The sequence below is a fragment of the Squalius cephalus genome, assembly GCF_949319135.1.
Source record: "Squalius cephalus genome assembly, chromosome: 24".
Lineage (NCBI taxonomy): Eukaryota > Metazoa > Chordata > Actinopteri > Cypriniformes > Leuciscidae > Squalius > Squalius cephalus.
In genome coordinates this window covers 8228072-8240043 of record NC_137145.1, presented here as the reverse complement: position 1 = coordinate 8240043, position 11972 = coordinate 8228072, and the positions used below count along the sequence as shown (strand labels likewise).

Here is an 11972-nt window from a genome sequence, read left to right as displayed (position 1 = left end):
GCGTTTCATTCCCGCTCAAATGTAGAGATGAATATTCAAGCTGATTGTTTTCAACCCCAGAACGTAAAATATCAAGCCAAAATCTTTTTTTTTTTAAAATGATAAATGAAAAATGCGCAGTGTTCTATATTTCTTTCAATATTAAGTAAAAAAGTGAATGTTCGGAAGATATCGTGTTATTCCTGACAAAGCTATTATGTACTTTTATAACTTTAGAAATATTTCAGTACTTACTGTAAGTGATAATGTCATTATTTTAATCAATCACTCCAAAACAAATGTTTGCACATGGTAAGGACAGATTTATTTCAAAAAGAATTTTAAAAGTAATTCTACAGAACAATCATATTATATGACTTCAGTAGAGGCTCCCTTTGGGTTTGGGGGTTTCACTCTTCTTTGGCCTAAAACAAAATGAAGCACATTCATAAGTCATGTAAGTAATCAGTACATTTTCAAGAATAAGCTGAATACTACATATGTTTCTACTCTGTAAATGTGAGAACGCATCTACTGAGTACAGACTCTGAAGTTATGCAACTGACCTTTCCAGCATCACGGCTCTTGGCTCTGAGCTTGTTGACCTGAGACTCAGAAATGTCAGCACGCTCCTCAGCCTCCTCAAGCTCATGCTGCACCTTCCTCAACTTGGACAGGTGAGTGTTGGCTTGTTCCTCCTAAAGAGTAAAATTTTTACCATGCTTGTTAACTAAGCTGTGGAGCAGCAGTGATATCTCACCAGTAAATAAATTACTAATTAATTAATAATCAATGTGTAAAAATATATACATACCGCCTCCTCAGACTGCCTCTTGTAGACTTTGACCTTCAGCTGCAGCTTATCAACCAGATCCTGAAGTCTGTTGATGTTCTTCTTGTCCTCCTCAGTCTAAAAACAATTGCATAGATTTATTCTAAATATTTGACTATAAATGCATGTATGAATGACTCAATGGATTTAGTCAGACATGGTCATACCTGATAAGAGAGCTCTTTCACTCTCCTCTCATATTTGCGGACACCCTTAACAGCATCAGCTCCACGTCTCTGCTCAGCTTCAACTTCAGTCTCAAGCTCACGGACCTTTGATAGCACATAAAAATTCTCAGACAAGTACAAATGTAGTCATTGGGAACCTGAAATAATGCTTTAATTTTAAAATAATGTTTGTTGTGATCCCTTAAAAGTTCTCACCCTGCTCTCCAACTTCTGGAGTTGTTTCTTTCCTCCTTTCATGGCCAGACTCTCAGCCTCATCCAGACGGTGCTGCAGGTCCTTCACTGTGACCTCCAGATTCTTCTTCATCCTCTCAAGGTGAGAACTGGTGTCCTGCTCCTTCTTCAGCTCTTCTGCCATCATTGCAGCCTTTTGCATTAATACAGAAAGTCATTAGATCCACATTTTTTATGTAAAATGTATGTAAGCGTCTTATGAAACATTTGGCAGCTACTGTTGCTCACATCAGTAATGGCCTTCTTGGCCTTCTCCTCTGCATTTCTGGCTTCCTGTACAGTGTCATCAACTTCACTCTGGACATGAACAAGGTCAGCCTCAAGCTTCTTCTTGGTGTTCAGGAGACTTGTGTTCTACAAAATGGAAAGCAACAGTTTGAACATTTTGAATGATGCTCTCAATTCCCTTAATTTCAGGGAAACAAAATGCCCTTACCTGAGAGTGCAGCAGCCCAACACGCTCACTGATATCCACCAGCTCTTGTTCAGCCACTTTGCGGCCTCTCTCTGTCTGCTCCAGAGCAGATCTCAGCTCCTCAATCTCAGACTGCATCAGAGTGTTTCTGCGCTCCACCATGGCCACCTGCTCCTTCATGTCTTCCTGTCCTCTCTGGGCATCATCAAGGTGCAGTTGGGCATCCTGAACATAACGATAGCTTTAGAATGAGCTTTCAGTGTGTTTTCTGGTGACCTTAATCTAACAAAGGTTAGATTATACAAACATATTACTACATCCCACCTTGAGTTGTCCCTGAACGTTCCTGAGCTGTTTCTGGGCCTCAGCAGCCTGGCGATTGGCATGGCTCAGCTGAATCTCCATCTCATTAAGGTCTCCCTCCATCTTCTTCTTGATTCTCAGGGCATCATTCCTGCTCCTGACTTCAGAGTCCAGAGTGCCCTGCATGGATTCAATGACTCTCTGGCTGTTCCTCTTGATCTGCTCCATCTCCTCATCCTTCTCTGCAAGCTTCCTGTCAATCTCACTTTTGACCTGATTTAGCTCAAGCTGGACACGAAGAATCTTGGACTCCTCATGCTCCAGGGTGCCCTATGAAATATAAAAACAACATGTAATTTCAGAATTAAAATAATATTTAACAACACAGTAAAATGGTTTGAGCAAGAATGACATATTAATCTCCAGATACTCACTTCGGCCTCTTCCAGGGCCGTCTGAATCTCTGACTTCTCAGTCTCCACTGTCTTCTTGGCCTTTTCCAGTTCATGGATGCTCTTACCAGTCTCACCTAACTGCTCTGTCAGATCTGAAATCTCCTCTACAAGTTATAAAGAAAATATTATCAACATAAATATATTGTGAATCACTACATCTAATTAGTAAGTCGCTTTGGATATCTCGAATCTTACGCTGCAGATTCTTGTTCTCTCTCTTGAGGGTCTCCAGATGATCCAGACTCTCCTCATAGGAGTTCTTCATCTTGAACAGTTCAGTACTGAGTGAACGAGTCTCTTTCTGGGCACCTTCCAGCTCTGCCTGACCTTCCTCATATTTCTGCTTCCATTCTGCCAGGACCTTTGGTCCATATATTTCAGGGTCAGGTTTCATATGTAACATGTTGAACAAAGCCCATTCTGGCCATGCTTTTAAAAAAGAGAAATTGATTGTACCTTGTCAAAGTTTCTCTGCTTCTTGTCAAGGTTGGCAGCCAAACCATTGGCTCTCTCCACATCAATCATGAGGTCCTCCACCTCACCCTGGAGTCTCTGTTTGGTCTTCTCCAGAGATGCACATTTAGAGTTTACTGCCTCAACTTGTTCCTCTGCATCTTGCAGACGCTGAGCCAGCTTCTTCCTGTTATATTTTTTGTAACATTTAGTCAGAAGATGCATGCAATTGCACAAATTATTAACACATATCACTTCTTTTGATGTTCATACTTGGACTCTTCAAGCTCCTCAGTGCGCTGGATGGCATCAGTTTCATATTTGGTTCTCCACTGAGCAACCTCACTGTTGGCCTTTGACATTCCCCGCTGCAGCTCAGCCTTTGCCTCCTGCTCTTCCTCAAACTGCTCACGGAGCAGGTCGCAGTCGTGACGGGCAGATTGCACAGCATGGGCCAGTGCGTTCTTAGCCTAAAGGACAAAGTCACATAATATTTACATTAATTCATTTTTATCCAAAGCGACTTACTAATTAGCGATACAAAATGTGATAGCTTTATTGTATTACATTAGCTTTGTTGTATAGTGTTGTGTTAATTTTTTTGCATTATATTAGCTTTGTTGTGTAGTAAGTGGAAATTATGTGTTTGTTTTCATTATGCTATATTACCTTAACCTCCTCTTCAATATGCCTCTTAAGCTCCTCGATTTGCTGAGTGAAAGCTTGTTTGCCTCTGGTGAGCTGAGAAACCAGAGCCTCCTTCTCCTCCAGCTGACGGCCAAACTCACCTGTATAGATTTAGATTCACTGTGTCAGATTGTGCTGTCTCTATCAGTTACTATCAAAACAAACTCTTTGAAAGCAAAATGTAAATAAGTGTGTTTTCATCTGATAAGACTGTCAGAAATTCAGTGCTATATATATAATCTTAATACACCACACTCAGTTACTGTTGGAATACTATTAATTTATTCATGATTTTCATTAGTTACCATTTTCAGTTTGAAGTCTTGCTCTATGAGCACTGAGGTCATTTAACTGGCGGATATTCTCATCATTCTTGGATTTTATTTCACTAAGTTGGTCCTCAAGTGTGCGGCACATCTTCTCAAGATTGCCCTGCAAATACAAAAGTTATTAGATAATTGAAAAACTTCAACATGTTATGTATTCTTTAAACATAAAATTTCCTACTTTTCCTTTGGCAACAGCTTCCATGTTGCTGGAAAGATCATCAATCTCCATTTTGAATTCGCTCTTCTCTTTCTCAAGCTTCTGCTTGACACGCTGCAGGTTGTCGATTTGCTCTCCCAGCTCGGCCACACTGTCTGCCTGCTTCTTGCGGAGGGCAGCAGCAGTAGCTTCATGCTGGAGGGTGGACTCTTCAAGATCACGACGCAGCTTCTGGAATTCAGCTTCACGCTTCTTATTCATCTCGATCTGAGCAGAAGTGGCTCCTCCAGCCTCCTCAAGCCTCTCACTGATCTCCTCAAGTTCCCTGGAGAGATCAGCTCTCTGCTTCTCAACCTTGGCACGAGCAGCGCGCTCAGCCTCGATCTCTTCCTCAAGTTCCTCAATGCGGGCCTATGGTGGTAAGTAGTTCATTTGATTTTTATTGTTCAGCATTTAATTATATTGATCGTAATGTTGAAAAAAATCTCAAAATACCTGAAGCTCCTTGATCTTCTTTTGGAGTTGAGCACCCAGAGATTGTTCATCTTCTATCTTGCTAAGCAGCTGGCTTGTTTCAAAGTCTTTCCTGTGGGTGTTCAACAATAAGTGGTTTGCAAAACAAAAACAAAACTTAACAATGATGTTTTCAAAGATTTTATGCTTTAATCACTTTTTTATTTTCTCCTCTGATTGCTGCTTGTCATTCTCCAGGTCCATGATGGACTCTTGGGCTAATTTCAGGTCTCCTTCAAGCTTTCTCTTGGCTCTCTCCAGGTCCATGCGGAGCTTCTTCTCTTGTTCAAGGGAACCCTCAAGCTACAGGACAATGATAAATAAAATATGTTCACAGCAAAAAAAAAAAAAAAAGAAGCTAATTTGATGAATTAATAACATGTTTACATTATCAACTCACATCATCAACTTGCTGCTCAAGCTTTGTCTTGGATTTGGTCAGGGTGTTGACTTTGTCCTCCTCGGCCTGAAGATCATCCAGTGTCTGCTGATGTGACTCTTGGAGGGCTTTCTTCTCCTTCGTAAGCTTGGCAATGCTCTCATCCTGAGATGCCATTTCCTCTGTCAGGTTCTTCACCTGTGTGATTTTTGTTCCAAATAAGCTTATATTTTACACTTCATTTTCTATATCAACACATAAAACAGAGATTAAATCTAATCTTAAACCAACTCAATCTCCAACCTTATTCTCAGTGGCATGTTTCTCCTTCTCCACTTTAGCCAAGGTGAGCTCCAGGTCATCAATGTCTTTCTTCAGCTCAGAGCACTCATCCTCCAGTTTCCTCTTCTTGGCCGTCAGTTCAGCATTGATTTCCTCCTCATCCTCCAGTCTCTCAGTTGTCTCTTTGAGTTTAGCTTCAAGCTGGATTTTGCTTTTGATCAGACCCTCACACCTCTCCTCAGCATCTGAGAGATTCTCAGATTCCTGTTAAGAAAATAGGTTGCTATATCATTGGAAACCACTTTGCTCATTTTAATGTGTCAGACTACAACTCATACTGTGTGTGAAGAAAATCTCTCTTGTGTTAAATTTAGGGCAAGTTAACGCGACAATAACGCTTTAACAGTTAAAAAAAAAATAGTGACGTTAATGTAGGCTTTATTTGACGCTATGAATCACCCGTAGGTCAAGCCAGGGTTGCCAGATCTACGTTTTTTCCCTACATCAAACATTATTTGTAGCTCCTCCCGTCCAATAATAGACAAAATAAGTATATTCTTTCACTTTAATATATCTCGAAAAACATGCATGAATTTCAGAAGGTATTCTGATTTTATATATATATATATATATATATGAAAGATACAGTATACAACTTACTGAAATCCGTATCATGACTCATAATCACTCAATCTGTATTTCAACCGCGGAAAGATGTCAATAAAACAGCTTGTGAACAATATCACTTAATGTTACATTTACCTCAGGAAAGTTATCAAGTTGTCACTCACAGTTTGTTAGTTAGCTATAAAAACACTAGAGAAGAGCTTATTTACTGTTAATTATATATGTATGTTTGAATAAATTCGCCATGAAGTGTTTATGAAAACTAACTTATAACTGAGTTGTACAAACATTTCAGCTTTTTTGTAAATAGCCTATTTTATCTGGATATAAATAGCAGTTGAATATAATAGCTCTGTTGTTAATTTAAAATTATAATATTATAGTGTACCAAATGAGAAGGTTCTCTGTATTGTTTGCAGCATTATTTGGGAGAGATTTTTTTTTTTCCTTAAGAAAAATCAAATTATTGGTATAAGTACTGGCATCGGCCGATATCATTCTGAATAATCAGCTATCGGTATCAGCAGAGAAATTTATTATCGGTGCATCTAAAAAAATACTCACAGATGCTACTTGTAGCTGTAGATCATTTTTCTCTTGCAGCAGTGCTACCATCTTCTCTTCAAGTTCCTTCTTTTTGGCTTCAGCCTTGGCAAGATCTTCTTTGCATTTTACAAAGTCCTCTTTCATGTTTGCCAGCTCTTTCTCAGTTTCGGCACTCTTCAGTAGAGGCTTAACCTTGTAGTAAACCTTCATCCATGGCCAGTGTTTGACATTCATGAATGAACGGATGTTGTATTGGATGGTGTAAATGGACTCCCTGAGAAAAATTCATCATTAAATGCCATAATCATTATAATTATATAAATTATAATATTGTTGATGTCATCTTTACTAATGACAATACTCACCTCCTTTCCATCATCTTCACAAATTCCCTCCTCATCACGTAGCCACGGCAAAGAGCCTGAGTCATTGTGACCAGAGTAGCCAATTTCTCATCACGCATCTCCTCAAGAACACCCAGAAGACCAGCTTTGAAGAACACCTGAATTTATGTAAAACAGTAAATCAAAAAATATTGATTTAACCTGTATAAGCTAAATGACCATGATCACCGAATCTTTGAAATTTGTAAAGCTAAATATGGACCTTTGTGGTTCCAAATCTGTACTCGTCATGATTAACGTCGATGGATCCCAGGAGTTTCTCACTGGCCTTCTTGTTATCAATAAACTGTCCCTCTGGGATAACACTGGCATTCAGCACCTTGTATCTATGGAAGATGGGAAGATTTATCAAAATGATTTATATCTTCTAATAAAGAGTCTCCAACAGGAAATTGTATTTTCATGTGGTGTCATTTATACCTCTGTTTGAAGTCACCATAGAGGATTCTGCTGGGGAAGCCCTTTCTGCAGATTCTGATACCCTCCAGAACACCGTTACACCTCAGCTGGTGGATAACCAGGAAGTTCTCCATGAGACCTATAACAAAGTTTACACCATTAACTTGGTAAATTAATTTCATCATATAAATTGAGTGGCAGAATATCTGTAAACTTTTTAATACTTTACCTGGAGTCTTTGACTCATTGGGAATCAGGCAACGCACAAAGTGAGGGTGAGTGCTCCTCAAGTTGGTCATGAGTTTGCCCAAGTTCTCCTGTGAAGAATAGAAAAGGGTTAACCATGCTTTGTATTTCTCTTTTTCTTCAAATACAGAAATATTGCTGTGATGTCATCTCTATACATACCCTGAACTGGGAGGACACAGTCTGCATGGAGCCACCCTTCTTCTTGCCTCCCTTTTTACCAGCCTCTATTGAGATAAAATACAAAGGAACATGTATAAATGCAAAAACAAGAAAGAAAGTGCAAAGCTAAATCAAAGTTTTGTTAAATAGATTTTTTCTTTACCCTCAACAACAGGTGGGTAGAGAGTAGCCAGCAGTTTGACAGAAGACTTCTGGTACAGCTGCACAGCAGACTCATTCAGTGGATCCTTGTTCTTGTCCAACCAGCCAGAAATGTTGTAGTCCACAGTTCCAGCGTAGTGAACCAGGGAGAAGTGGGCTTCAGCTTTGCCTTTGACAGGCTTTGGTTTCTGGAAAGCATTGCTCTTGCCAAGATGCTGATCATATAACTTGTTCTTGAAGGAAGTGTCTGAAGCCTTGGGGAACATGCACTCCTCTTCAAGGATGGAGAAGATACCCATGGGCTGTTTATAAAAGAATGTTGTTTAAGTATTACAATTTTAAGATTTCAAGCATAGAAATTGGAAATGAATAAGTTCATAAACCAGTAAAAACCTTCTCAATGAGCTCAATGCAAGCAGCCAAGTCCATGCCGAAGTCAATGAACTCCCAAACAATGCCCTCCTTCTTGTACTCCTCTTGCTCCAGCACAAACATGTGGTGGTTGAAAAACTGTTGCAGTTTCTCATTGGTGAAGTTGATACACAGCTGCTCCATGCTGTTGAACTGGATGAAGAAATAGAACCATTTACTGACTTCTGAATATCACTCAATGTTCCATTAAAAAAGAGATAAAAGAATCATTCTTACATCAAAGATCTCAAAGCCAGCAATATCCAGCACACCAATGAAGAAGTTTCTTTGTTGTTTTGTGTCCAACATCTGGTTGATACGAATGACCATCCACAAGAACATCCTCTCATAGATAGATTTGGCCAAGGCGCTAACAGAGTTGTACACCTGTAAGTAGAATAGAGTGGATATTTCATTCTGCTTCTGCAATAATTAGCCAAAATTTGAGGTTAAACACATGGCATGCTGGAAATGTTACTATACCTGTTGCACGGTCTGGCCTTTGGTCACAAACTCATTTCCGACCTTGACTCTGGGGTAGCACAAAGCCTTCAGCATATCAGCAGAGTTCAAACCCAGAAGATAGGCAACTTTGTCAGCCTCTGCAAATAAAAAAGTTGCACAAAAATCCATCCCTTTTCTTGCCATGAAAACTAAATGAAAACCACCATTTTCTTTGTGAAAATAGAAATAAGGATCTCTCCATTCAAAGCACTGCATGTTATGACACATATTAGTACAATTTAGTCTCACCCTCTGTGCCATCAGGCTCAGCCTGCTCCTCACGCTGCTTCTGCTTGAACTTCATGTTGCCATGATCACGCTGCTTCTGCTTGAACTTCATGTTGCCATGATGAAGCACAGCTCCAGTGAACTTGTAGATGCCCATTTTCTCCTCATTAGTAAAGCCCAGAATGTCAATAGCAGTCTGAAAATTACAGAGAAGAATGCACTCTAGGATCCTTTCTGCCATATAAACATACAGTATGTCAATATTCAAATGACTCACATCAGTAGCAACCAGCTCCTCTTTATCATCAATGCTGGCCACTGTGATCTGACCCATACTGCACATAGGGTAGTCATAGGGGTTGGTGGTGATTAGCGTCATTTCTGTAAAATACACAGATTTTTAGAAACAGTGTCTTACAATATTATCTGGCATTTAACACTGAATGAAATGTGTGCACCTACCAAGCAGCTCAGGCTTATGGTTGGTCATCATCTGGTAGAAGATGTGGTAGCCTCTCTCATCTGGAAGCTGGAATGTCACTCTAGACTTCTCCAGCAGATCTGTTGAGAGAATCTACTTGAGTCACAATCATCTGAAGAGTGACAGACAAAGACAACTGTTCAGGATGGATCAATGAAATCATGTCCACCTACATGTCTCAATGTCAGCACTAGCCAGTTTTCCAGTGGTGCCGAAGTGAATTCTGATAAATTTACCCTGTTTGAAACAAAATGGCACAATACATAAATAATCTCTTTATATAAAACTCTGTATAGAAAAATCCAACACAATTGACTAAGTTTATTGTAAATAAAAAGTTTTATTGGTTTACTTACAAAACGAGAGGAGTTGTCATTTCTCACAGTCTTGGCATTACCATAAGCCTCAAGCAGAGGGTTGGCAGCAATGATCTGGTCCTCAAGAGAGCCCTGTGATGTTTGAAGGGTTTTCAGTTATTTTCATTTGTTTTCTATTTAATGACTAAACACTATTTATAGGCACTTCACAAATTCACATATCATGTGAGATGAGTGTAAATCACCATCATTCAAAATAAAATGTATGTAGTTTTATATATCATACCTGCATTTTGCCAGGAGTATCTTTCTTCTTTTCACCACCTGCCACTGCAACTGTGGCAAAGTACTGGATGACACGTTTGGTGTTCACAGTCTTTCCAGCACCAGATTCTCCACTGGTTTATGAGAGATGATAGAAAACAGAAGTTTAAAAGACATGTAGACTTTTCAAAGTATATTCAGAAGTTCATTCTTAAATTCTGTTTTGTAAATATCTCCACATAGATTTGCCATTTACATTATACTTTAATTTTTGTCATGGTCTGAGATTAAATGAAAATACTTACGTAATCAGGACAGACTGGTTTTCTCTATCTGTTGATTGTAATGTGTAAAATATCCGATAAATATTTCTTATATTAACATCATCAAATTCACCTTAATGAATTCTACAGAATTCAATTCCATAATGTCTTACCAGTGAGCATGAACTGATATGCGTTGTCAGAGACAGAGAAGATGTGGGGTGGGGCCTCCATACGCTTTTTGCCTCTGTAGGCAGACACCACTTCTGCATCATACACTGGGAGCCACTTGTAGGGGTTCACAGTTGCGCAGAAGAGTCCAGAGTAGGTCTGAAATGAGCAGAGACGTGGTCAGATTGCAACAACACAGAAAAAATGAACTTAAATGCTTTATATGTCATTTCAGAACTTACGTAGATCATCCATGCAGCATAACGCTCTTTGAGGTTATACAGCACAGAGGCTTCATTGAGATGGGTCATCATGGCCATGTCCTCAATCTTGTCATACTTGGGAGGATTCATTGGGTAGACGTCATCTTCCTTTACTGTTCTCTCCTTTAAATTTGATAAATTAGATAATAGATATAAAAGAAAACAATGTAATAAGTAATTTAATGAGCATCTACATTAAGTAGAAATTAAAACTCGCCTCCTGAGTGTCAAGCAAAATAACTGTGGCTTTGCCACCCTCTTTGCTCTTGATTGTTCCCTTGAGGTACAACTCTTTGACATCAGCCACATAGCAGGCAGTCTTGGCATCAAACGGTTTGCTCTGAGCCTCAATTCTCTCCCTCTCAGGCTTACGAAGGTAAACGGCAGCCTTGCCATAAACGGCCATCTCAGCGTCCGTACTCATGGTGGCGGCTTACTAAAATTTGTATAAGAAACATTGACATGCTTTTTGAATCAATAAAATAAGTATTGATAATCAAACATACTGTCCACACACAGTATTCATAGAGGGTCTCATGTAGTTAAGGTCTTTATAGAATATTAAAGTGAAAAGGCCTATTCAAATGTAAAAAGTGTGAACACAATAGTCCTTAATTTATGGCGTCTCTAATTAAATCATCTGTCACAATATGCATTTTGTTGATACATTATAATACATAAAAAACTGCATTAACAAATGAAACTAAACACTTGTTTTTCTGTTTCAGTTATGTACCACGTTATATCAGTTATACCACAGTGTCCATATTTATAAAACGTGTCAAGAGTCCCACTTAAAATCTGCCAATAGACAAGTATAAAAAGTAATTTATCAATAAAAAAACAGCATATCTACGATAAACTAGAGTCTACATGCATCTGAAAACATGCTAATATTCAACCACGTCTTTTTAATGCAGTCATGCAGTGTGTTGCTACCACCTACCTTCCTCCTTTTGAAGACCAGATGAAATTTTAACACCCTGTAAAGGAATTCAGTTAAAAAAAAACTACATTTAGGCATATATGGTAATAGTATCTTTTTAAAGACTTTTTCTGTCATATCAATTCACTTAGTATAATCTCATACTAATAACAACATCAAATGCAAAGTCTTTCAGCTTCTTACCACAAGCAGCAACTCCTCTAGGCTCCTATGAGACCGGCTGTGCTCTCCTCAAAACTTATATTGAGGTCAATTTGCACACTAAGCAGAGGCTATAAATGGATAAGCTTTAGAGTCCTAATTTATGGTAAGAAGCTACACCTATTCTCAGTCATCAACAGATATGACATCATTTTGCACATCAGTTATAGGT

General features: G+C 38.9%; 1 protein-coding gene across 1 annotated transcript in view; it reads right to left on the bottom strand.

The window, feature by feature from the left end:
• Positions 1-281: 281 nt before the first annotated feature.
• LOC307152094 (uncharacterized protein) overlaps positions 282-11972 on the bottom strand; it is a 35426-nt gene continuing 23735 nt past the window's right edge. Inside the window, 40 exon segments of the mRNA XM_079860479.1 lie at positions 282-404; positions 546-677; positions 794-889; positions 979-1083; positions 1195-1365; positions 1461-1586; positions 1669-1872; positions 1972-2280; positions 2385-2509; positions 2601-2766; positions 2862-3045; positions 3132-3328; positions 3528-3646; positions 3851-3977; positions 4053-4442; positions 4527-4617; positions 4702-4847; positions 4945-5121; positions 5227-5469; positions 6397-6652; positions 6744-6880; positions 6985-7108; positions 7203-7320; positions 7411-7498; positions 7590-7667; positions 7669-7731; positions 7733-8053; positions 8145-8315; positions 8400-8549; positions 8646-8764; positions 8916-9090; positions 9172-9275; positions 9357-9455; positions 9549-9612; positions 9732-9824; positions 9979-10090; positions 10262-10289; positions 10393-10549; positions 10633-10776; positions 10871-11085. Of these exon segments, the coding sequence (XP_079716605.1) occupies positions 390-404; positions 546-677; positions 794-889; positions 979-1083; positions 1195-1365; positions 1461-1586; positions 1669-1872; positions 1972-2280; positions 2385-2509; positions 2601-2766; positions 2862-3045; positions 3132-3328; positions 3528-3646; positions 3851-3977; positions 4053-4442; positions 4527-4617; positions 4702-4847; positions 4945-5121; positions 5227-5469; positions 6397-6652; positions 6744-6880; positions 6985-7108; positions 7203-7320; positions 7411-7498; positions 7590-7667; positions 7669-7731; positions 7733-8053; positions 8145-8315; positions 8400-8549; positions 8646-8764; positions 8916-9090; positions 9172-9275; positions 9357-9455; positions 9549-9612; positions 9732-9824; positions 9979-10090; positions 10262-10289; positions 10393-10549; positions 10633-10776; positions 10871-11085 (5939 nt within the window). The 3' untranslated portion in view covers positions 282-389.